This window comes from Mus pahari, chromosome 11, assembly GCF_900095145.1.
Source record: "Mus pahari chromosome 11, PAHARI_EIJ_v1.1, whole genome shotgun sequence".
Lineage (NCBI taxonomy): Eukaryota > Metazoa > Chordata > Mammalia > Rodentia > Muridae > Mus > Mus pahari.
This window is the reverse complement of record NC_034600.1, coordinates 15,191,024-15,218,233: the sequence shown is the minus strand read 5'-3', so window position 1 is coordinate 15,218,233 and position 27,210 is coordinate 15,191,024. Positions and strand designations below refer to the sequence as shown.

Genomic DNA, 27,210 nt, shown 5'->3' with positions numbered 1-27,210 from the left:
TGTTTTGCTATATACCTTCTGTGAAATTCCTGGGTTTATCAGTCAAGGAGGGATGAGCTTTCACATAGCATGTGCAGTTTGCTCAAAATGTTAAAGCAGAAGCACAGGGCTCCCTACTTCTACTTAAACCGTGGATTCGCGAGGGAAAGGGAGTCCACGTCAAAGCATGCCTGTGCTTTCTTCTGTCCTAATCATCAGGCAGGCCTTGCTTTGTCACCCAACTTTTAACGATTGAGGAGACTGAAGTTAAGTAGGCGTCTGCAATCCCTGGGCAGCAAATGTGAGAGCTTTGGTACACATCCAAATGCAGGCCTCCACTGCTTCACTACAAAGGCCAGATGTTTGAAATTTAGCATGCCCTGCATACTTCCCGAATCTCTGCAAACGCCCTCATTTGTAAGGTGGGACAAGGAGGACAATCTGACTTTCCCATGCACCCAGGCTCTCAGAATATCCTCAGGCTTTGGCTACTGACGTACTTAAAGGATAGTTTTTAATGGTATCGCAAAAATGGCATCAAACTTCACTCTCTTAAAAAAAAAAATCCATTTAACCATGAATGATAGATTTATGACTCATTTAACTGTTCATTTCTTGAGATTTTTTTGGGGCTGTCTCTTTGAAAAAAAATGAGGGGGTGTCTTCATTATTGACACAATCGTTCATTCTTTCAGTCATTTTTTCTAAACAAAAATATTGAGACAGTATAAATTAGGGAGAACGTGACAGAAGAGAAGGAATAATGACTTGTGGTTTTAACATTTACACAACTGCTTTGAACACATCCGAAGTTCATAATGTTCAAAGAGAACTGCGTGGCACTGTGCCTGCTGCGCTCGCTCACTCGCTGCCTCGGAGTCAGTAGTGTACTCACGTCACCTACACTCTCAGGGATGTAGCCTAGACCTGGACTCCTGTATATTTAATGAAGCTGCACTGTTTCCTGGTTAGAAATCCAAGGATATGGATAATTGTGACACTAAGTCAACATTTATTAACAAGAACTTACTCTAGGGAGGGAAGTGTGTTGGAGCTTTGTGCTATCTCATGCAACTGATTCCTACAACAATCTTGCACAATACAATTTTACACTTTTAAAGAAGCTTGAATATCAGGTATTTCTTTCAGTTATTTTATTATTTTCAATGTATGCCAATGTATGCATATTTTCCCAAAGCAAGTAATTTCCAAGGCAAAACTCTGTTTTGTGACCTTACTGTTTTCATTAGATTTAATACTTGTGCTAACTAAAAATTGTTTTTCCATGTTTGCTATGCAAATGAGCACTATCATATTTGAATACGTAAATTAGCCAGAGATAGGCTTGCTCCTGCTCCTGTAACAACTGTGTTCCTTCAGCAGGTTCCCCTTCTAGTTCAGAAAAAAAGCAGAATCCATTCTTTGGCATAAGGTGGATGAGAAATTCTGAAAGAATGACATCGTGCTTAGCGAGACAGTTGAACACTTCAATACTTGAGTTCAAGCAACTGGAACAGCGCCATCATAAGTAAGCTTGTGCATCCTTAGCACCCAGGGACACTTTGATGTGGACTAAAACTGTTGCTCTTTAGTATCTCCAGTTCTACTGACTTAAAATAACTAATGTCTCCCAAACAGGAGGGGCCATGACGGCACACTCATTGAACTGAAATTCAACTGAAATGTATTATGCAAGTCTAACTACAAAATCTAAGTTCTTGGAAAAATAAATTTTCCAAATGGAGAAAACTATGCTCTTGGCAGTCTCATAGCCTCAAATGAAGAAGCCCACAGGAGGTAAAGCATTGATTCAAGAGAGTATTTGAACCTCATCCTCCTTGAGCAGCTGCTGTCTACTTATGTGTATTATAAGTTCCTCATGATCACGTGTGTGTATGTGTGTGTGTATGTGTATGTGTGTGTATGTTTGTATGTTTTACTGTGTTATCTACAAATAAAATTTCAGTGGGTAAAAATGCCTACTACTGAGCTTGCCAATCTAAGTTCAGTTCCTAGGATCCACATAACAGAAGGAGACACTTAACTCTTTTGAGTTGTCCTCTGTAAATCAGGCAAGTTCCATGGCATTCCCTTTAATGCACAAGTAAATAAATAATTGTAACAAAATTTATATAAAAACTAAATATAAGCTATGGAAAACAAACAAACCAACAAACCAATCTTATGGTGATGTCATAATAGGGCAGAGAGAACCAGGAAGACAGGGTACTGGAGCAGATAACTTAAAAGGCATTCAGGGAAAAGGGAGACTAAGCTTTTAAAACTAGTATTTGGAGGGGCATACTAACTGTTTAACCTTAAAGTAAAAAATACCAAAGCTTTACTAGCAGTCACACTTTTATATCAAATTTATAAGCTATGCATGAAGATGTAAATTTTCACATTGCTTTACTAAACATAAATGATATGCAGGTGACTAAAAATACTCTGAAAGTTGAGCACAGTGCTACGTACACATCTGTAGCCACAGCTAATCAGAAAAATGAGAAATGGGGATCACTTCAGTATGTGAGCTCTGACCATCCTGGGCAACACTGTAACACCGTCACAAGCAAACAGACATAGTTTGGGACGGCAGAACGACTGATTAAGGAAGGGCTCTAAGGTCTGCCTGAAGATGCTAGAGCAGTGGTTCTCAACCTGGGGGTCCTAACCTCGGGGGGTGGGCGGGGTATCTAACAACCCTTTCACAGGGTTGCCTAAGACTACCAGAAAACACAGATACTTAACATTATGATTTAGCCACAAAAATAACTTTATGGTTGAGGGTCACCACAACATGAGTCACAGCATTAGGAAGGCCGAGGGCTGCTGTTCTAGGAAGCCATAACCCAAGAGATTTTCCTTATCTTTCTATGGAAAACAAACTCCTTAGGTGTTAAACGAGAGCCCAGGAATTGAAGGTGGGTATTAGGTGCTGAGCTAACTTGTGTATTTTCTCTTAAGTCTCTCTTTAGGCCTGCCTTCCTCAGACTAGCATCAACCCTTGGAGAAGGGTGGCAGGGCTCTCTGCTTTACATATAACCTGTCAGCTATTGTTCATGGAAAGTGAGACTCAAGATTTTCCTGGCAGTAATTGTGCATCATGTGTTCTAGATTATCAATTAGCAAACCAAGTGTGCCCCCTCCCCCATTTAATAAATCTTATTAACCTTGGTTTAGGTTAAAAATAACATTCATATTTAGTTTCTTAGATAAAAATAAAGCAAGGCTGTAGGATCTTTATTTATGTTTTGGAAACTTCCAAGGTAAAATTGAAAGTGAATTTAGAGTTTCTTTTTCTTTCTCTTCCAGACAATACAAGTTAACAGAATAATACTTTTACAGCAGAACATAACAATTAGCCCATTTTCCTCATATGCTACCTAATAATATTTCTAAGATACAAAAATATGACTGGTAATATACCTCAACCTTCAAAACAAATTGAAATGCAAATTATATAATTTTACTAAGGTTGGTTTTCTTATTTGAGAGCAATCAGTTGGTATATTTCTTTTCTGGAAATGATGGAATTTGAATTTTGTTGTTGTTGTTGTTGTTTTAAAGCGAAATGCCAACTTATTAAGCCATCTTTGTCATTTGAAATTTTATTCACTTCATCAATTTTTAAACATGCTTGGGGCAATAAAAGGCCACCTCAGGACTTAAGCAGTCTGCATTCATGACTATTCTAAGTCACTTCTACTTTGTAGTCTGTTAATTCTTTTCTTTTCACTGCTGTGTGAAAAACTGTTTTTCAAGAGAGTTTCGCTGTGTAGGGCTGGCTGTCCTGGATCTCACTCTGTGTATAGACCAGGCAGGTCTCAAACTCAGAGATCTGCCTGTCTCTCTTTGCTACATGAATTTTATGAAGTGTAAACGTTGGTGATTATGCCCACAAAAACATCGTTTGCAAATGGATTATAACAATATTTGTGTCTTAGCTTCATTGTGAGTACTCAGCTTGAGATGTTATGAGTGAAGATCTCCCTAGGCTTCTCTACAGTCTGGAAAGCAGGTCCTGTTATTTGTCTTTCTGTGTATCCATGGCAGTACATTGCAATCCACATATCTCCACCTATTTAGCTGATGTAAATTAAGCATTCCAGAAGTGGCAGTGCTTGACAACCAAATGCATAAAATAGTAAACAATTGACAATCAAAATAAGGAAACAGCTGTTGGTTTCTTTTTATAAAAAATGATATGTAATTTACAATGAATACCAATTAAAATTATTAACCAATATACATAAATTTTCTTTGTCTTATTGTCAAGTAGCTATGTGGATTATCATATTTTCTTAATTTTTCAAAATGATTTCTGAAGCTCCCCCTTGCTCAGATTAAATCTTAATCATGAATCAGTAAGTATGTGAGCCTTCTGCTCTGTAAAAGGTACGCATATTAACGAAGTAAAACCAGAAGATGTTCATGTGATAGTGCATGATCCAGCACAAGGCATTGCTCTGCTAATGGTTATTTCCATTAAATGTAATGATTACAACAAAACTTCAATGGAACTTGATCTTACAGTCATCAATAACTGCTTAGATTAACATGTTGAGAGCATTAATGTACAGAGACATGACAAAATGTGACTTTAAAAGCAGTGACGTCTCATTTTGGTTGTTGAGAGGAAAGAGATAAGTTGTGGCTGAGTAGCTGTCAACTGAGAGCCAGAAGTGCCACTGCCACTAATGTATTCTAATGACTTGCTGTATAAATCTCTTGCATGAAGAGTACAAGCCCATTTCACTACTCTTCAGTTCAGCTTGCCTTCCTTTTGGTAATTATTTCAATATAAGCCATGATGAGGGGTTCATTGTTTTAAGCAGTGATCTGTGATGATGGTATGAGGTACCAATCCATATTTTCATTCTCACCTACATATTAGTTATTTCTTCCTCCCCCAACAAAAGTGTCAAAGAATGAAATAAAACCTTGTTCTATCAGCCAATGGGGCTCAGCCATTTTATCAACATTCACTTCATATTAAATAAATACATGTTCATTTTAAAGAACATATCAAGGGTTTTTGTGTTTGAAGTTGCAGGTACTTTGAAATAGTCTCACTTTAGTATTCCTGCTAGAGCTCTGTATGTCAGAGATTGGGGCTTTATTCAGTGAATAAACATTTATTGAGCATCTTCTGTGTGCTAACCTTTATGTATCGAGCAGAGACACAGTTAAGCCCGGTCTGCCCCAGACAGCAGTGTCCAGGAGAGAAATGTGCAGAGGCTGGAATCACCATGCAAAGAGAGACATCGAAGGTCAGTGCAGGCTGTGGCACAGTGCACAAAAGGCAGGTGCAGGGCTCTGCCCAACAGTGCTCAGGAGCTCAAAGCAAGGAGCCGGAGGAAGAGTTAGGAATGTATGGTGTATTGGGAGTGACACCGCCCAGGACGTGACAGCATAGCAAGGCAGTTAGAAAAATAGTTTCTGCGGATGGTCCTCTTGGATTCTACCTAAGAACATTAACTACCTGCCCCATGCCTTGACTTACCCATCTGTAGAGATGGCACAATGGGAGCACCTACTTTGAAAGACAGCTATGAGGTTGACTGAGGCACTTTTCCCATTTTGTAAAAAAAATTCCCTGTTATGAATTATTCAATTGTTTGTTACTAGTAAAGGTGGAGTGGTGATGCTTTAGATGGCACTGGCAGAAAAGGATGCCAGCTGGGAAAGTATGTGTGTGTGGGGGTCAGACAGACATAAGCGGCTTAGTTAATCCTGAGAGTCCCGTGCATGTAAACAATGACATATAATGAGTCTGAAGCATTGAGATCAGATGTAGGGAAACTAGTGAGCAATGTGAAGTGGAACAGAAAGATGGAAACTCTGGAGACAGCCTAGGAGCAGTGCTGTGAGTCTGAACCAGGACACCAGGATGGGAATGGAGAGAGAGGAGCTGTCCTAGGAAGTACCCTGGAAATTCAGTCAGCGAGACTAGGCAGATTGCAGGATAATGGCGGAATGGCTCAGAGACCAGGTGGATTGCAGGATAATGGCGGAATGGCTCAGAGACTAGGTTGAAAGTGTCTATATGGAACCAAGCTGAGCTCAGAAAGAGAATGCTGGTCTATCTGATTGGAATTGTTTAGGCACACAATAAATGTTACTTCTTGCCCTTGTGAAACTATATCTTTTTTTTTTAACTTGTTTTTTTTTTAAACAAACAACAGAGTGTAAGAAGTATGTAATTTGGCTGCAGTCTTGTCATTTGGGTTTATAGTTTCTAAGTCTGAGATCTTGCGTATAAGTGGCAATGTTAAACATTTGGAAGCTATCTTTTGGTAATTTTGCTTTAGGTTTCTTCACTGAGAATGCAGACTTTCTGACTGGCCTTGGTTCCCCTTGGTGCTATGTGATTCTCTGACATCAGCACAGATATATTCAGTCTTGACATATGACACTGGCTGGCATCATTAAGAAGGCAGAGACAAGTGGGGTTACAAGCAGGGTATAGCTGTGCTCAAGTTTAAATGGCATCTGGAACAGGTGTTCCTTGGAACCAGGGTCAGAAAGGGCTTCTTGCTCTGTCTAAAAGAAACTATGAAGTAGTTTTTATACAATGATGTAGAAACTAGGAAAATTATACATGTGTGACTATGACATACCAGAAAACTATATTTAGTAACAGGGTATAGCTACAGATTTTCCTTTTGATTCCTTCTATTTTTGTATCTGTGTGTATGTAATGTAAGCATGTATGTTTTTGAGTAGGTGTGGTCATGGGGTCAGTGCCACAGTCAATGTTGGGAAAACAACCTTGAGCATCAGTCTTGCCTGAAACAGGGGCCTCACCTGTTGTTCACTGCTCTCTCTCTCTCTCTCTCTCTCTCTCTCTCTCTCTCTCTCTCTCTCTGTATATATATATATATATATATATATATATATATATATATATATATATATATCCAACTAACTGGCTTGGAGATTTTATATATATATGCAACTAACTGGCTCATGAACACATTGTCCTGTGTCTGCCTCCCATTTCCCTACAGGAACATGATATAATTACAGAAGCCTCAATGCTCAGATTGTCAGGCATGCTTAGCAAGCAGTTTGCCCACTGAGCCATACCCCAGCCTGAGTCACTCTATTTTTAAATATAAGGAGTTTGCCTATGGCATAGGTTCTGAGGCAGCCGGATAAATTTGCTTAACTTCGGAGATCTTTTTAATGATTCTACACTCTGTATATGGTAATTTTTATATTTAGAAGACTGAATACCTTCTTTATTCTTAGAGAATGATTACATTTAGTAAGCTGTCAGGCAATTAAACAAAAACAGCAAAACTGAACAATCAAACACCTTTTATTTTCAACATCAGATTCTAAAGAATTGTTGCTATTTAACAGTAACAAAAGACCATTTGCATCCAAATTTAGTAACCCAAGTTTTTTTTTTTTTTTTTTGTTTTGTTTTGCTTTTTATCCACGTTTATGAAACAAAAAATTGAAAAAGTTTTTATTAACCATTACTTCTATTACTGGCTGTTCCTTTAATAGTAACCAGAATGGTTTGCTGAAATGCCAAAGTCAGGACATGGAGCTTGCAGCTTGCTCTTCTCAGTTATGCTTTGGTCCTGCCCAACCAGCAGGTGAGTGGCGATTACCCAACTAATCCCGCCACTGAGCATAACCAATGTGTGGCTAGGATTTCAGTTCAGGAAAAACCTGACTAGACTTGTTTTGGTTCTTGAATTTTGAGCTTACTACTTTCAAAGTATTTTCTGAGGAGAAAAAAATTGAATATGATGAATTCATCGTCTAGAAAATGGTATTGAATCTATTTACTGGTTTGGCTGTACCTAAGTTTTTATAAACTATGTAAAATTGGGAGTACTGCTATTCATTCTTTCTATTTACTTTCTGTGTAGTTGTGGCACTTTTTCTGCATCATTAACTGAAGCAGTAAAAAAACTAATACCCAGAAGAGATACCACCTCCAGCAGATGTATGTATAAAAATGTTTTTATATGCCAATTTTCCTTATCTTCTTTCTTATAATTAGCAGGCTATTATATTTGACCTGAGCAAAATGTTTTAATTAAGCTGTCCATGCATATTTCAATAAACTTGATTTTTTTTGACACTTCAAACATAACCTTGTGTCATTCATGCCTGCCTCCTCCTATTTTAAATTTGTAGCATGTTCCAGCTGTAGAATTACCATGGTTACTTCTATGCCTCATAGTAAACTAGAGTTGGCACCTAAAAGTCCTGTGCTACATTATGTATTTGCACTGAAAAGAAAATCGAGATCTCAATAATTCCAATATTATAAATTTCTTTGCGAATCTGGTCAGTGTTGAAGATACCCTAAGAGCTGAAGTCTATTTGAGGGGTTTTCTGGTAGCATAGTCTACTGATATTCTCTGAGGCATGCGGTTAATGCCAAATGTGATTTTTATTACCAGTAGTTCTGGATGATTACAATCTTGTTTCTTTATGTACTCTTCTTTAGAAATATATAGACTATCAGTTCGTTGTGTGGACATTACTGACTCAATTAGGGACTGATTAACAGAGAATGTGAGAACTATGGCCTCCATATGGTACTATAGTCTAAGAGTGGTATCAGGGATTGAGGTGATCTGATAAGAACCTGCACTTCTTTGCAGACCAGCTGAAATTATTTTATTTTTAGACTTCTTTAAAATATTTAAAATATTTACTGCATAAGCAACACAAATAAAGTCCCATCATTCACAAACTGAACACAACAGTTCCCGTTGATGGAGGCTTTGCCTCCATTGAGTTTTATCAAGGAAGAATCTAGTTAGTAACTAGTTCTTTTGTAAGTTACTGTTTAACCATTCCCCCTTAAGAAAGAACTGTAGAATTTCTTGGAAATAACCCAACAGAGTGGCCGATAACACACGCTGCAGCACTTACCTGCACTGGTGCCCGCACCGGATGTAAGGTCTCCACCCATCAGACCACCTATGGAGAAGAGAGGAAGATCAAAAGGAGAAAGGCTAGAGGCCCACAGAACAGAGTAGGAACCTTCAGCACTCAGCATTTGTCCTCTTCTGAGACACATCCGTAAAACGTGCTATCTTAGTTGCAGGGCTGACATTTGTTTTATTGTGACATGCTGTGTTCAAATGTTAAAAATACATTCACTTACTGACATTTTGCAGTTTTTTTTCTCCACCCCTCACTGGAAAGATTACAATAGAAAAATACTGTCTTACAATAGTCTCTGCATTTTTATTATTTCCAGGTCTGGTTTTCTCCTAAAGAGATACTTCACAGAAAATAAAAAATCCCACTTCATTTCTACCATATGCCTTGATATTCACATATTTGATATCTACTTTTTTCTAAATATATTTTCAAACATTATTTTTGTTCAATACTAATTGACTAAAAATTTTATTTTCTCATAATTGACCACTATATCTAGCTGAATTTCACTTAAGGACACAATGAATAAGCTTTCATTGCCATTGGTTTACAATATACTAATTAACTGATAATTTAAGAACAACACAAAAACTTGTACTGGCAAGATGGCCCAGCAAGTCATGGCAGTTACCACCAAGCCTGCTGACCTTACTTCCCTCTTGGACCTACCTGGTGGAAGAAAACTGACTTCTTCTCATTGTCCTCTGATTCCCATACAAGGACTCACAGGTCACAGTGACAAATAGATAAACAAATGGAGAAACACAATACTGACTATGTTTCTTTGTAAGAATTGTGAACTTTTGAAGATAATTATTTAAAATTTATAGAGAACAAGATCCAGGAAAAATAATTGAGAATCTAACTGAGATTTCTTAGTTGTTTGTAAGCAATACTTCATTGCTATTGATTGTTTCTAGTTATTGAAATCAGAAAAGACGTTTACTATATTTTAAGGAAATGTTTCCTATTTCCCAGCAAATACAGTTTCGAAGACAAAATATCAAATTAAAAAAATGAATGAACATGAGTTATCAAATAGGATATTCAAAATTCTAAATACGAATTGAAAGGAATCTATATGACTATTAAAAATTCAATCATATTATAGAGGAGAGAATGGCACAGTAAAATCCTTTGAGCATATTTCCCTGGTTCAAGATTTATAAAATCTCCAGAGGAAAATGTCCTTCCATCAGTAAGCCGCTCTTAGTACAGTTAAATGTACCTAAGCTATTGAAAGCACCCTGTGGAGTACTTTCTTAAAACCAGGATGTAAATACACAATAGACTGTTGTATGAGATTCAGAAATACAATTATTTTTGATGCTGCTTCTAGAACTATGAAGGAATGGCTTAGTTATATTCAGTACACACTGAATTAGCTCCCACTGTGAGCTTGGCAAATCAAATGGGCATTCTTCCTTTCAAGATTCAAGTCCAGTGGAGAAAAGACATGCATTCAATACAGTACATCATAACATATTTAGTTGGATTCACATACTAAGAATGTCTGGTTTTTTTTCTGAGCAATAATTTCTTGTCGTTAGGTCACTGTGAATTGAACAGTAGCAGGGATACTTTATAATGTTGAGACAAATCTGTCGCAAGTGGGCGTGAGTGCAATGTACCATCAGCTACACTTCTCAATAGCTTATACAACTTATAAATCATGCTAGTGTGCTGGTAGCACAAGTCTTTTCTACTGTATATCTTTTCTGGGATAAGTTGTCTTAAACAAACAAACAACTCAAACAATTACAGACAGGGGACAGATGCTGCTGGAGAAGACAGAGAACAGTCGCACAGTGACAGCTTAGTAGGAAGAAGAGAGAAAAGATTCTTTATGCAGAAAAGACTACAACAAAAGTGTGTAGACTAGGTATTTGACACACTGTTGGAGAAAGTAAGTGCTTAAATAGCAGCTGGAGGAGAAAATTAACCTCCAGAAAAGACAAAGGTGGGGGTTATAAAATACACTGAAAGATAATCTGAAGAACTCAGGCTGTGTCACAAAGAGTATTTAGTAAGGGATGGATGGTGAGCAACAAAAGAGTACAAACAGGAACCAAAGTGCACTTCCCACGTAAGGAAGCTTTAGCTGGATGTGGTTCCTTCCAACACCTTGTGAACATTAAGTCCTTTTAAGGACCTACCTGTGTTACCTGCACTTGGAGGTCTATGTGTTACACCAGGAGACATACTATTCCTCTGCAGAGACGGGTGGGCCAGTGGCAGAAGATTGGGGTTTCCCAGTGTGCTGACAGGATTGCTGTATACCAAACTGTTATGGCTGGACACTGGGATGGTAACTGGCATCTCAAAGCTGGGAGGTGGAACAGCCTGTGGGGCAGAAACACAGGGAAAGCCATGGAAGTGAGACAGAAGGATTCAAGGACAGAAAGCATTAACTTCACCCAGGAAAATTCCAAATTCCAAATCGTGCAGTGTGTAGATTATGACCAGGAAGGGGGTCTCAAGATGTGTGATCATACATTGATTTCTTCCCTGCACTTAGAACTCTTTCTCTGCAACCGTTAGGAAACGTTTCACTTTTCTGTGAAACAAAGCTCTTTTTCATTAGACTCCATTGTCTTTGAATTCCATTCTATGAAGTAATAATTATTCATTTGTGATATCTGAATCGGTTGCCAGAAATGACGGTAAGATCAAAGGTACGTGACTGTGATGACTTCACAGAGGGAAGGGGGATTAAAATGCAAAGCTGATCCTTTGGTTTAATTGCTTATTGAAGCATATTTATGCAGAAGTTTAATGATATAAAATCATCTTCAGGCCTGTGAATAGCACATATAGTTTAATTATTATTTTTAAAAATCTGTCTTTTAATCGCAAGTCAAGAGACAATAGGCGTTTTAAGGTACAGGTTTCAGAGGAGTATGTATCATTTAGTAGCTCACATCTTAAAGTGATATCTCAGAAAATATACAATGTTTCACATTTTGCTATATAGGTACTGCCCCTGCCACATGGCAAGATCTATATCTCAAATGAGAGAGTTGGCAAATATTTAGTGAGCTAAAGCTGGGCGGATGTCTAATTAGTGTGATCCAGGTTCCAATTATTGATTTTTGCTATTATTTTGGCAACTTAAGCAAAACTATGTTTTTGTTTCTGCTTTTAGTAACGCATCATAGTTGTAAACACTCTTGTCTTTCTCCCTTTGTCAGCATTACAAGTGAAAATACTGTTCAAAGACATGCCAGAAGACTCATGGTATCATGGCATACAGCCTTTATAATGAAAAATTGTGCTTGTGTGTGTATACACACAACAGATTTGTATAAGCCCTCTGAGGTTTCCAGTAAGAAGTTGTCCAAGTTTAAATGTGTGTTTATTCGTGGCTCACATGTGGTTTGTTCTTATTGCTTTCATTATTACTAGTTATTTTCTTTAGAGTTTACTGTAGCTATCTGTGACTGGTTGACTGGCTGGCCTGAATCATGCATGTGTCTGCAGTAACTCTGTGTTTATGTTGTTAACTGTAATATGTTCTCTATTTATGTTTATGCTCTCATAGTCTTTATGTTTTTATTTTCTTCCATGTTATGGAAATTTTAATACTGGTGAAAGCAAATGTTTTACAACTTTCTTTCAAATGACTTTATTGTTTTTAAGGGAAATAAAAATGTTCACATGATATGATAACATGTTTGTCCTTTAGGTCATTTGTGGATTGTATACAAAAGGACAGAAAATGATTTTTTGATAAACTCTATAACCAAGGAATATAAATGCGAAGTAATATATCCAAGTGTGGATATCTGCCCACATAACCAAAGACCTGTTAAACAAGAAAAAATATTAATGTATGCCGCAAGTGTCTGTAGAGTGATAAATATATCCTTTCACTGACATGCCACATGAGAATCGAAGTCTCCTATGAGAAGAGTACAGTAATAGCGCTCAGCAGCCTCCACCATTAACAGTCTCCACCGTCAAGTCTCTTTCTCTCGGCCCTGATCTCCAGATAGCTCAACCAGGCCTTCTAGCCACTGGTACAGGAAGCAGCAGCAACTCAAGTGGAGCAGTGAGGCCAAGTGTCCGTTTTGAAGCAGCATCCTTCTTACTGGATTCTTGCAGGGGCTGAGCTTGCCCATAGAACGACACCCTTTGAGTGGCTCTCTCTCGCTGAAACAGGGCTTTCACTCCTCTAGTGAGTTCTTGTTCCTCTTGTGTCCTTAGGCCTGCAGGCAAAAGCACCTTCTAGGCTCCAAGGACCAACATACTTTAATACTCCCTCAGGTTTCCTTTAACTTGATTCACATGTGTAGTCCATTTAACAAGCTCTCTTTATCTATATTTTGAATTTGGCACCTGTTTCTGGCTATGACCTTGGACCATAATTTTAGCTCTGCCAATTTTGAATGGGAACATTTTGAAATTCTGGGTGGGCGTGTGAACACCCTCATTCCCAGCAACATCACGGTGATCCCTGCAGTTGCTTCCTGATACATCAAGAGACTCTGGGCTTTGCCTTCCTGCTTTTCACTTTCAATAGACAACACTGAGAATCTTGATCTTTTCAAAGCACACATTGGATGACAGTAGCCCTCTCTCAAGTCCTCACAAGTGTACCCATTTTACCTAAGGAAAACTCCCACTTCCTCCAATGGACTAGAGATTCTTTACCGGCCTCCACTACCTATGCCTGCCTGTCAGCCAGCTCTTGCCCACTTTGCTCACTTTTTTTTTTTTTTTTGGCTTTTTCGAGACAGGGTTTCTCTGTATAGTCCTGGGTGTCCTGGAACTCACTCTGTAGACCAGGCTGGCCCCGAACTCAGAAATCCGCCTGCGTCTGCCTCCCAAGAGCTGGGATTAAAGGCGTGCACCACCACTGCCCAGCGCATTTTCTCACTCTTGACCAAATACAATGAGTAATCCCAGCACTGCATCCAAACCTCTGCTCAAAGACTGGCCATCAGGAGGGCATCCACCTTGACCCTTTTATTTGATCTGACATTTTGCTAGCTCCTTACACTCACCTTTAGATCTCTTTCTCTTTTACTAAAATCAAAAACAGTTTTTATGTTGGTTGGTAATAATACTTCCTCAAAGTACTCAAGGTGGTTTGTTACAAAGAATTATATGTATATATATATATATATATATATATATATATATATATATATTCTCCATATTATAGTATTTGAACATTATATATATTCTCCCTATTACATATATATATATATATATATATATATATATATATTCTCCTTATTATATAGTATTTGAATATTTCTCTTAAAGGAGAATTTTTAAAGTGTACTGCATTAATATAAAAGTGTAAGATTATCATTTCCTGCATATTTTCTATTGAACAGGCACTAGGGGTGTAATTTACTGACTTGATATAATTCAACACTGTCAGTATCCCTTCATTGTGCATAATTTTTCCTTTTTCAAAATAGTAAGATTGAAAAATGGCCGAACATCATCAAACTAGTGACTGAATCTGGTTTTGCTCCTGTTCACTGTGCAGTATAGATTTTTATTTTGGAGCAAATGATCATATAATTTACACATATTAGGTATTAGCAAACCTAACGGACCATATGACTAACAGTTAACTACTACATCTCAGGCTGTGGGGAACGTCAACTTTTAAAAGTACGTTCTTCCATATTTATTTAAAAGCCCATAATTTAAAACTACCCTTTTGTTGTAAACAATTTAATATGCACTCATCATCCCTACTCAGGCATCCTCCATTCTCACTGGGTCCCTAAGACTCGCTACAGAACTCATCTCTCCTCATATTAGAGGCACTTTCATAATATAGACGATGTTAATAATTATGCAATGAATGAACAACCAGTTCAGTGAGAGTCAGCAGACTCCTTTTTCCTTTCCTTTCCTTCGTTACCCTGAAGAGTTAACAAGTTTCTAGCACATTGGACCATAACAACTTGAGGAGGATTGCTATACAATTCATTTGTGATTGGCTAAATGGGAGCCAGGTCTATCTTGATACCAGAGCATGTCGAAGAATGGTAGCCTAGCAATTGAAGAGTAGCCTTTCCCCAAGAAATCTCAGCTGCAGCCCCAGTAATGGAATACCCTGTCACTTAACCAGAAAGTCATTTAATGTCCCCTGATCCTGATCTCCTTATCCATGGAAAAATATAGTTGCATAGATAAAGGCACTAAATGTCCCTAAGTACTTGGGAAGTAATGTAGAGGACAGAGTAACATATATTTAGAAGAAATTTGCATTATTCTTTTCCTTTTTGACTTTTTAAAATTAGGAAGCTTTAAAAGATTATTAAAAAAAATTTTTTTTTTGGCTCAAAAACAGAAGCCACCCCTAAAGTTAATTATTGTGTGCCAGTCTCTAAATGTTTAGAACACCCAATGATTGAAAGTAGAATCTGGAGTGATCACATAAAGTGCTGTGGGTAGGCCTGGCTATCAGGGAGACCAGGGAGCTGAGGTCTTGTTTTCAGAGTGAAATACTTGGTGACAGCAGGACACAGTCCCAAGGTCATCTATGGGAGAGGAAGCAGGTGGTCCCTTCCTAAGTGATGCAGGCATGGCGGCTGAGACACTCATAGCCGCTGTCTTTGAACAGTGATCCTGGTTCTTGAGGTATGACATCCAAGTCAGGAGGACATGTGAACCCTTGATTTCCCCAAACTTTCCATGAAGAAAAGTCCAATAAAAATCAAATAGTATATTTTTGATAAAATATTAATTTTAGTTAACGGTCCTTATTTTGTTTACATGAGCAACTGAACTGTTTTTGCCACTAATTGAACTACTATTACCAAGTTGCAGAGCTCCTAGAAGAGGAAAAAATATTATACAGGTCTATTGACAAGTGACTACCACTTGCCAATATCTCTGTCTGCGCTTCGCTTCTTAGTGGCTGTAGCACACATCGCATCTGCCCATCCCTTTATGTCCTTAGAGCATCCAGACTTTCAGCCTCTCTGAGCTCTTCTGAGAACCTGCTTTCCCTTTCCCTGTATTCGATATCTACACAATTATGTACAAGTGATAGTGTGACCATCCCAACCTAATTTACACTACTCACTTCTCATGTTAGGCCTCCTGGGAGCTTGTACAGCCTGCTACTTCATCATCTCTGAGAGTCTCCACCCACCTCCTCTTTCTTGAACTTTACTATCTGGTCCTCCAGATATGAGGTCATTGTTTTCCCCTTTTTCAAGCATTCTTCCTTTGCATATGAATCAAGTCATTTTCAAATTCATTCTACTGCTAATTCTAGGTACATCAATGTTGCTGTCTTCAAAGTCTACCCTTCTGAAGAAAATAAAGACATTTCTGTCCATTTGCTCTATCCTCATTTCCTCTCAAGCAATTTTGCTTCTACTTCTGATCTACTCGGGTCTTTTTGCTAATCTCTGGCTCCTCCAATGGGGCTGTTTTTGCCATGATGCCTAGCATGAACTGTAGCAGAACCAGCAGGAGGAAATGCTGGTCGACAAGATTCCAAATCACCCATGAATTATTTAATGAAGTTGAGGAATATGGCCATAAATTATATTACTCCAACAGGTGACTTCAGTATTAAAATTTCTATTTTAAAAGGGGAATGTTCTTTTTCACACTGGTTCTTTGAAAGAGAAAAACAGTCTTGTAATGTTTTGAAAGAGTTGGAGACACTATCTGCACACAAAGGGCAGAGTGTCCTTGCATTGCTGTAAATGTTTTAGCAGCTGTGGAAATGTTCAACAAGATGAACTTCCATCAAGAGAGCAAAAACTTGGCTTTCACTGTGGACACTGAGATACTTGGGACGACTTGAAAACTCCATGGCACAGCGAGAGGTCACGTGGCTCCTCTTCCATGTTCTGCCCAGAGACTCTCATGTGGGTTTCACCTCCAGCCACACATGCTTGTACCTTTTAACAAATCATGTATCTTGATTTTGGACTTTATGCATGACAGAGTAAAATATCTCAGGGAATCTAGATGAACAGCACATCTTCTTTCCCTTAAAATGGAGGGAAACAGAGCCATATATTCTGATACTTTGCGAGTTCAACTTTTCTCCATATTTAGGCTCACCTATGCTGACAGTTATCAGCAATATGGCAGGTGTTTGCCTCTTTCCAATTTGTGCAGAGGATTTCTTTGGTCTGCAGGCACTCAAGGTGTTGTCTTACAGTCCTACCTTTAAAGCTTTGCACACACAGCTTTCAAACAGTCTTTTTTTATATACAGCAAGAAAACTCAGGGTACAGGAACTAGAAGTCGAACCAAAGAAGCAGCTTGCTTCTCTTTTCTGGGTAAAATAAATTCTAATGGATATTTTATCATTTAAGAGTTTTGCATAGAGTTAGTAAGCATATACAGAGTTCTTTGATGAGCAAAACACTGTGAACATGCTGTGTGGCGCATGAAAGGGTAATGACCTTTAAGACTGGGAGGAGTACATGTGAGGGTTTTGAGGAAGGAAAAGGAAGGGAAAAATGATGTAATTACATTATAATCTTGAGAAAGTATTTAAAGCATGGAACTTTGAAAAATGTTGTCTCACTGACAGTATTTCATTTACCAAAAGAAAAAAAAGTCTCTAAGCATTCATAAGGACAGAGCTTCTGATCAGCATGATATTTTGCAAATATATTTTAAAGGGTTCATTTCAACCAGCGAAGGCCAAGTGGATGCTGACTGTGGTGATGCTTAATTTACTTTGTGAGTGCAGTGTGGATACGGTTTCCAGCTTTTGGCCTTAAATGATTACATGTCTAATCAACAAAGCCCATTTTCATGGAGATCTGCTCGTGGTACTCAGGATTGGGCTGCTTTGCTAACTTACCAGAAATGAACTTTTTCTGAAAAAGCATTAATTATGTATTGAGAAGCTGGTGCACAAATTAGGATTCAGGTACTAACATTATTCATGGCATGTGAGCCTTGAGTGTAATCTTTTATGCTATAGAATTAACATAGTTTGTTTGATTGTTGGCTGAATGTAACAATAAGTTGGGTATCTTTCCTTTATACATCTGGACCAAAAAAAATAAGGCATGCAAAGTTACTTTTCATAACTATCTGGTAAGGCATATGATTGATGGTTAGAAAATTTCTTAATTGGTTAAGACAAAATTGAGCCACAAGTTAAAGCATAGAAACTGTTGGTGTAGGCAAAGCACATAGTATTCTGATAAGAGCTTTAAAAATCACACAAATGTTGAAGTCTTACCGTTAGGTTTCATGCAGTCTGTTCCCTGCAGCATATTAGCTTTAGCCCTTCAGTGCTGTCGTTGAATTTCATGTGTGTGGGAAGGGGCTGGCATGTCATTCAGAAACTAGCCTTTACTTAAGTGATGTCTGTCAGTGTACGATGGAACAACAGTTCCACGCACGTATCTGGTCTCTGCACACAAAATGTATGCAGAAAGCGATTCTTGTGTTGTTGTAGTGTACTTTGATGCCCCATGTGACATCTTGATTTTGCAAAGGTTGTGTAAATTCAGGGCATGGCTCATGGATCTTTCTCTTCCTCCTGTGAACTTTTCTACCTCTGAATGAACTTCTCCATGGCAACTCTTTGAGTTGATGCAATTTCAGTATCCCACGGTGGTTGCTTTCTAAATGCACTGCCTGTGGGATGGGATGGCTACTTCATCTGTCTGATTTTGCAATGCTTCTTAAAGCAAGCCACCATCGAGAGGGTTAAGGGATGTTACTGCAGCAGTTATCAGCAGACCAGCCCTCTACCTTTGGTACTTACAGGAATTTTATGACTCTTGATCATATTATCAAATTCTTCATTAATTTTTTTGTATTTTTCTTCAGTGCGTGGGGTGAGTGCATAAGAGGAGTCAGGATCGGGGCTTTCAGAGCCTTTGTTTTCTTTCTTGTTCAATGCCTGCCAGGTTCAGAGAGATATCAAGAGTAAAAAAAAAATGAAGGGTGTTTCGAGTACTTACACACAATCTTTGCCTGCTGATCATTAGATCAATATCTTCGTTAATTTTCCTGTACTTGTCCTCAGACTCAGGGCTGTGACCTACTGAATCGTCTGCATCGGGATCTGGGCTGTCACAGCCATTGAGGCCCTTCTTTCTCAATGTCTGAAATACATAATGTGCAAAGTTCAAACCTAGACAAAGGCTGTAAGAGACATTTAGCGATGTTACAGAAATTGAAACTGTCCAGCATTTCAGACTACTATATATGCTAGACTACGTTTGAGGAAAGAAATCACAAGGAGAGAATGAGCCATTTCAACAGAGTGCTCATCACTAGTTTAAAAAAAAAAAAAAAAGGAACAAGGAGCGATTTTGTTTGCATCCAATTTTAGTCAATGAACAAAGGTAAAATAACTTGATATAAAACTCAGATAGAAATATATAATGAAATCCAATTACAAGGTGCAAAGTGTAATGCGATACAGTACTCTTTTCCCTCAGAAATACAAGCAGTCAGGATGTTGCAAAATCATTTCAGAATCTACGACAAAAAAAAAAAAAAAAAAAAAAAAAAAAAAAAAAAAAAAAAAGCAGAAATGTTGCAAACGTTATCTCTAGATTTAACATAGTGGTTGGAGTTACTATTCCATCTTGACTCTGGTGCTTGACAGCAAAGGGGCATTGAAGAAGCCAGCTAATCACCAAGGACTTGTGAGCAAGAAGCTCATTTGGGTGAATTATTTTTGCTTGTTAAGAGTTCTGGGGAATCTGTAAGATTCTATATTGAAATTTCCAATATTGAGAAGCTATCTTCCTAAACAAGAATCGGAAGCAGCGCTGGGATGGCTGAGCTTAGGGCTTCATTACCCTGAGCTGGGTAAGCATGACAGCACTGTATTTAGACAACCAAGTCAGGAGTTATCACACAGCACAAACTCCTCCTGGTTTCAGGCAAGTACGAATCAGCCTGAGACTCTCCTGACACATGAAAGTCAAGTCAGTGGCTTCTCGCCAGCCTCCTGTCTCCTGATGTAGGTCTGCTCTAGTTTCAGCTGTCACTAAAGGATAAATACCAATAAAACAGTGTAACAGTCTGGAAAAGTATGAGTCAGGAGTCCTGAATTTTATTCTTAAAAAAACAAAACAAAACAAAAAAAAACATGTTTTCAACGAAACTATGTGTAGTCCAATGGACAGAAATAATGTAGTTTTGGAGGTCATAAAACCCCTGATTAATCATTCAACTTGACATATTAATAACTAGGAGATTCACACACTCACACACTATTTATTTTCTTAGCACTATCAGGTTTGGTTACAAAGATATGTATAGCTATCTTTCTCTTACTAATGGAAAGTCTTCAGATCCATGCTGGATAGAGAACTCAGATACAAATAAAGAAAAAGTTGAAACCCCCAGCCAAGGGTCTGAAACCTGAGATAACACTGCATCCTTGATTTATACATTTGGGGACAATAGAATGATGTCATTTTCAAGGGAGTGTCCAGCTTAAAAACTCAAATCCATTGATTTTTATCAGTGTGCAACAAATATAATGCTACTTAAAATTACTTTCTGAGTCATTGAAGGCTTATACTTAAGACCAAACTGGGATCTATCATTTCTCAACATCTAGGATGTAGTGCAGCTCTGTAAATATTTATTAATGTTATAGTGGTATAATATAACAAACATATGGTTACAGCTTATTATGTGGTAAGATGTTTGAATATTAAAATGAATATTTTGACACAAGATGATGAAATATACATTTATAATCTTGAGGAATTTTTAATTGGTGGGGCCACCTGTCCCCTTCTCATGAAATTACAACCATTTATTTTGGTCTAGAACAAGTACTCATTGAGATTTCCCACAATAACACTAGAATGGACATCACAAAACACTAGGATGCTAATTCTAGTTACTAACTTCTTACAGTTTCAATTCTTTTGTTAGTATTATCTCAGCCACAAGAGCATTCTACTTGGAGTATTATCGTATGTTTTTGCTTTGGCCTCTATAGATTCTTGACCTTTAAGGGAACTGAGTGTCTTGCATTACAGTCAACATATCTGTATCTAATTTATATCTAATCTATAAAACTAAGAATTCACTCACACGGCTGGTGAAATGTCTTACTGCCACACTAGCATGAGGATTTAGTTCCTCTATTCTAGACTGATGTAAAATGCTGGGCTCTGTGTTTATACCTACAACTCCTAGCCTGGGGTAGAGGGGGGTGGAGGCAAGCAGATCCCTGGAGTTAACTGGCTAGCTAGTTTATCTGAACAAGTTAGCTTCGACTTCAGTGAGAGACCCTACCTCAAAAATCAAAGGAAGGGCGTAAACTAGAAAGGATATCTGCTATCAACCTGTGGCCTCTACAAGCTCAAACACACACACACACACACACACACACACACACAAACATATAGAACACATATAATACCTCACATACACAATTTAAAAAAGAATTCATGTTCATAGAGAAAAGAAGGTAAGATCAAGAAAGTATTTAGTAGTCTTCAAAAGTAACTTATTTATATTTCTATAAGGTACATTAAGATAGTCTTATGAAAACCTTTAACTTAAAACACCCATATGATGTTAAATTAGAGTCTTAATAGACAGTAGATTTTTTTCAATGTGTATTTTACCCAAAAAATCTTATTGTAAAAAGTATCGTTGTTTTGATATGCAGATTTCTGACAACAGAACGCAAGGGTTAGAAGAGGCCTATCAACTGTCATTACAATCCATCTGGCACATACATGTGTGCTAAATATTCTCACAAAGCTTTTGGGTGGGTAGATACTGTGGCTTATAAAAATTCAAACACACTGCTTTTATTTAACTGAAATCCTTCTAAAAATGTTAACTCATTCTCTCTCACAAATGTTTCACTACAAGTTTAGGAAACCTTATGACAAATTTCAAACGAGTACTGCCAAACAGTGCCCCTGAGCTTTGGTTACTGCTTGGGAACAAGCTGTGGCTATCGTTTCCCTGTCGAAATCTTTTTGATTTTAAGAAACAAGGAACACAGACTCATCTCGTGCACTCACGCTCACTGGCAGCAGCTCATTTAACACTAGTATAGATCAAATTGAAAGGTTAAGGAGTTAAGTTTGGGGAAAACTCTAGGGATAAAAATATGAATAAAATATCTTCTCTTCCTAGCAATATTATTTTGAGACAGGGTTTCATGTAGTCAAGGCTCTGGCTTCCAAATGTTGGGGTTTCAGGCATGCATTATTACCTCTGGTTAGTACTATGCTATGGATCAAACTCAGGGCTTTGTGCTTGTGAGGCAAGCCCTTTACCATCAAGTTATGCTTGCATTCTTTGACATCAAATTTTAATCAAGAGTGGGAAGGTCTCCTGGTCAACAAAACACTTAGTTCATAGAGTGAGAAACCCAAAGAATCACTAGTCACTTTGCACCTGAAGCAGGATGGGAATTACTGAATGCAAACAAAGCCGCTGGCATGATACTGTAATGAGCAGGAGAAAGCAGCGGCTGGTTCTCTCCCAATACATTCTTGTGTTGGGTGACATATTATCTTGTAACAAATACTACTGGTATGGAAGTAATGATTTAAGCTAAATTGTGTTATTTTAAAAAAGCTTTTTTTTTTTTTTGAGATCCAGAAACACAAAATCTGAGAGTGAATTAATACTGAGTCCTAAATTCCCATAATCACATAACCAGAGCGCTGGAAAAATTGTTCAAAAATATTATCCTCAGCTGAGTGCTTGCATAACATATTTCTGCCAAGAACAAATGATTATGGTGGAATTATAAAGCTTGGAAAATGGAAGTGGTGGCACCGACTCGAATGCCATAGTGCGAATGCAGAACTAGAGGAACAGTTTTATCTTTATTATATTAAAATCTACAGCTGTTTAATGATGACAAAGGAACTACTGTTAGCTCGAGCCAAGTCTGTCTATTCATAATAATGAATAGTCAATACGAACTAAGGGGCTTACTAAATGGATTTGAAGCATATTCCTTTAGGACTTTTCTAGCACAATCATACTCTCTGCTATTGGCCTTGAAAATGTCTCTGATATTTTTATCCGTGGTATCTCTGTTTAGGTTCTGTAGGTACCCGGACAGCCATTCTATAGATGGGGCTGTATGTATGGTGTACCTCAGACGAAGTGACTTTGAAGCAATCGTTCCCTGTGTGTGACGAGAAGGCAAGGAAGGTATCTACTAAAACCAACTTCTCTCACAACATATCTAAAGAGACTTTACCCCCATAGCACTCTGCAAATCTTCAGTGAGACTGTATATTGAAGCCAGCTTGCCACAGAAGAGTGACACCTTTGGGCTAGATCAATTGACTGCAGAAGCTTCTGGGGGGCATATGTACATAGTAGTGATTGTCATACTGTGAGCACAGCACAGGCACTTTTAGAGAAGCAATTTGATTGACAGAAGGTGTCATACTCCACAGAATAGATGGGAGACGTCCAGGCAGGTAATCCAAGCATCATTTGGAATCTCTGTTCCCAGACATGTGGACATATGGACCTGCATTACTGCATTTGTTCACCGGGAAATCCTGAAATATGTATAAACTGATGATGGTAGATGACAGGTGCTTCAAAAATTCTAATGAAATCGATGTGGGGTAACAGATTCTATTTCATTACCGAAAGGAATATAAATGAAAAAGAATGCCACATGGAGTCTCATGTCTTGTCTTATGCATTAGGTTATCAACTAGGCAATCTCTTTCCTATGTAATGATTTAAACAGACTTTTCCTTTATAGCTATGTATTCTTTACATTCTAGTTTTCTTTTAAAAAATCTCTTTTCAGTACAAAAGAGGTAACTAAATTATTAGTCCTTTTCGATTCTATGAGACTATGTACCTCATCTTAAGGCTATTTAATTAAAATTCAACAATTTCTACAAAGAATTAGTATCTCATATTAAAAGCTTCAAACCAGCCAATTTCTCTTTGTGTATGTAGTTTCAGTCCTGAATAACGTATATTTTCATTGTCTTCTTACTTTTATCTGTGCCTAACTATACAGCTGAAATTTAAAACCCTTTTGTGAAAACCCCCAAATTACTCCCATTAACCTTTGTTAAAATCCAAATAATCACGCTTTCTTGCATAACGGGTACTCCCTGACTTTGGAGGGTTCATGTGTCAAGAACACAGGCAAGGAATTATTACTGTTAGCTGCATGTATGTTGCATTCACACAAAAAGCAAGAAAGAAAATTCATGCACTTAGGAAAGGCAGCTTGCTTTCTTCTGGTCTTATGTCCCCTGGGCTTGACTTTAGCAGCTGAGGAGGACACGCATGTGTGGGACACACTCAGTGGGCTCTGGCACGAGAAACCATGTTAGTAGGTAGAACAGTGTGTACTGACCACTGTGTGCAGGGACTCCTAACACTGGCTCAGGACATGTCATCTGGGACTGACCACCCTAAGATGCTCCTTTAAATACGGAATTAGGAATAGAAAATCTGAACAAAAGTATAGTGTGTATTTCATGTATGATTTCTAACAGAGTTCTTGGACAGGGCAAGACTAAGTGCCAAGGAATTTCTCTACGGGTTTTAATAATCAAATCTGTAAGCAGTCTCTATACTACATTTATGTATACCACAATTCTCTTTTGTTCTTATTCCAGAAATGAAAAAGATACAATAATATACTGTGAGTTTAGTAAATCAGCACTTTTGTCTTTATTAGGCAAGTGAATCATGTATAAGAAAATTTAACTCATAAAGTACCTGTGTTAAAAATCTAAAAATGTTCAAAATATAAAACTATTACATGGCTTATGTCTAGATTAATATTCATTCTAAGCATATCTTTCCTTCTACTGATGAAAGGTGTGTGTGTGTGCACGTGTGTGCGCGCGCTACAATCTGCTGCCAGTGTATTTGTTGTTGGGGTCTCTATTGGTTTCTGGCCTGACCAGTTTGTATTGGATGCCCAATAAGGGGCTCATCCCCAGGAGAGGATAACTCTTCTACTTGCGCTAGTTACTAGCTGCCTATTCTTTGTCTAGGGGTGGAACCCCATGCGACTTTCTCTCTTGATATTAGCATGCTGTTATTCTCCATTGTTTATACTGCCTTTTCTAGGAGTGACTGTTACAGTAAACTTACTGGTATTCTCACGTTTACAGTGTTTCAGCTCTCAACTCTATGATGTTCCCTGGGTCATAAATGCAAGAGCTGTGATGTAGATGTATTCACTGTGGCTGAGCTCTCTCCTAGCCATTGATCTCTGCATTGTTCTCAATAGCTGAGGAACAAACACTAACTGTAACTTCAGATTCATGGGATCTGATACCACTGGCCTCTGCTGAACCTGAACCCCACACTCAAATGCACATATTTCCAGGTTCCAAGTACATATAACTAAAAATAAAGCCTAAAAAAAGATATTGGCATTGAAGATTTTTTTTTTAAATTTTCAGTAAGTTATTTTTCAGTAACGCAGAAAACATCAATTAAAGATTTGAATGGCTCCAATGTAACAAAATATCACCACTTGTTTTCTATTGACCACAGATTATTTCATATAAGCATTCAAATATGACAGTTCGTAGAATTATTCGGACTCAGTGTGGGTGAGTCCAGGCGTTATCCGGGTCTCCTCCTGCGCCCAGAAGGTGCAGACGAGTGGCAGATCCAATCCCTCCAGTGAGGCTTGGGGAGTAAGTCAGTAAGTTGTCAGTCTGCCCTCCTCCGAAGCACAACTGGTATGCCATCTTGCCTGGACCTTTAACTCCTCCCATCACACAGCTCTAGCATTTTTTTTTTTTTTTTTTTACCACCCATGCACATTATGCACATTTACTGTTGTATCCTTAATTACTCATTATTCATCATTTATGAGTTTGTTTCCTTGAGTGCATTAAGGGGCTTAAGAGGCCCTTAACAAAAGCTTTTTCTGGTTTTGGTTTGGTTTGGTTTTGTGTGTGTGTGTGTGTGTGTGTGTGTGTTTTGTTTTTAAATTAAGCACACAGCAGTCTGACATATTTTAGTGTTCAACTCAACAAGTGCTACAGAGCTAAAAGAAAGACACCTTTTCTCTTGTTAACGTTTTCTGGGGTCTCCTAACTGAACTGAATTTATCTGGCTGCAAGGCAGGGACAGCAGCAGGATCTAGACCACTCAATGTCTGCTTGCTAACTGTAACTCTGTCTTGGGTGTTGTCTCTGGTCCTCCAGATGTAAAATGGTTTTCTGATTATAGTGCTCAAATTGTTGCATGCTTTCTTGCTCTTCCTGGGAGCTTCTTATAGCACAGGCCTGTTAACTTGTTATCCTGTATTGCCAGGATGGAGCACGGGACCTGGGATATGGCAACAACCATAAATGGTTGAGACATAATCAAAAATGGATACACAGAGCAGGAAAGAACATACAAGTGTCTGTCAGGAGGAGGAAACTCAGGCTCACTGCCCTGCTTTCCTTACGGGAATTTCTCTCTTCTATTTCATTTACTACTTCATGTAAATTTTAAAACTTACCATCTTAGTGTTTTTTAAGTAACTGCTACTAATTTGTTATTTTTGTCATGTATAGTTTTAAAGTAATAAAACAACATGAGGATGCTCATAATTCATAATTTGAAGTTCCTTTATATTTCAGAAGTTTAATCTCATAGCTTAAAAATGAATGGGTTGATCTAAACAAACTTCAGGATAGGTGATCATGCTACAATGATGAGTGAAGGAAGTTGTGAGTATATAATTTCTATAAGGCAAAAGGACAGTGAGAATGAATTTATCATAGGAAAGGGAGAAAGGGAGAGGTATTTTAAGCAGAATGTAAATTACAGAAAAGCACAAAAAATATGGAAGGGAAGAGGAAGGGGAAATGTTTGTGAATATGCACATATACATAGGGTCAATGTGCATGTTGCCACACTCTTGAGCACAGATCATCTTTATCCAGATGTGACAAAAACTGCTCTGTAGTCCCCGATTTTTCTAGGCCCTGGGATTAGCCTTATTCTGAAAACATCTTAACCTGGGGGAGAATTTGCAAGCGTGAGTGATTCTAGAGCATATCAGATGGTGCAGACTTTCATCTGATGCTCAGGACTGACTGAGCAGCGGCTTTATGTCCTTAGGGTCGGTCTCTCCACCACAACTCTTCTGCAACCCAGACATCATGTGTCTGGGATAGAACAGTGCTGAGTTGGGAAGGCTGGCACACTTCATCCATGAAGCTTTCTGACATCCTGAATCCAGCATCAATTTGAAGCTAAATACAGGAAACATGCTATGTATAATGTTCATAAAGTAAGTCAGATTCAGGAAGAACCGTAAGAATAGCTGATGATGATTTCTCAAAAAAGGAAGAAGAAAGGGGAAGAGAAGAAAGAGGTGGAAGAGGAGGA

At 38.1% G+C, this 27,210-nt stretch overlaps 1 protein-coding gene across 19 annotated transcripts in view; it reads right to left on the bottom strand.

The window, feature by feature from the left end:
• Mef2c (myocyte enhancer factor 2C) overlaps positions 1 to 27,210 on the bottom strand; it is a 159,148-nt gene that overhangs the window by 19,833 nt on the left and 112,105 nt on the right. For 14 of the 19 annotated variants that reach the window (XM_021208750.1, XM_021208759.1, XM_021208754.1 and 11 more), the window contains 3 exons: positions 18,831 to 18,974; positions 11,061 to 11,247; positions 8,890 to 8,937 (listed from right to left, as the gene is read on the bottom strand). In XM_021208750.1, coding sequence (XP_021064409.1) covers positions 8,890 to 8,937; positions 11,061 to 11,247; positions 18,831 to 18,974 — 379 coding nt within the window. Of the gene's footprint in view, positions 1 to 8,889; positions 8,938 to 11,060; positions 11,248 to 18,631; positions 18,770 to 18,830; positions 18,975 to 27,210 lie in introns of all 19 variants that reach the window. The other 5 variants (XM_021208766.1, XM_021208753.1, XM_029543927.1 and 2 more) reach the window with 1 other exon arrangement.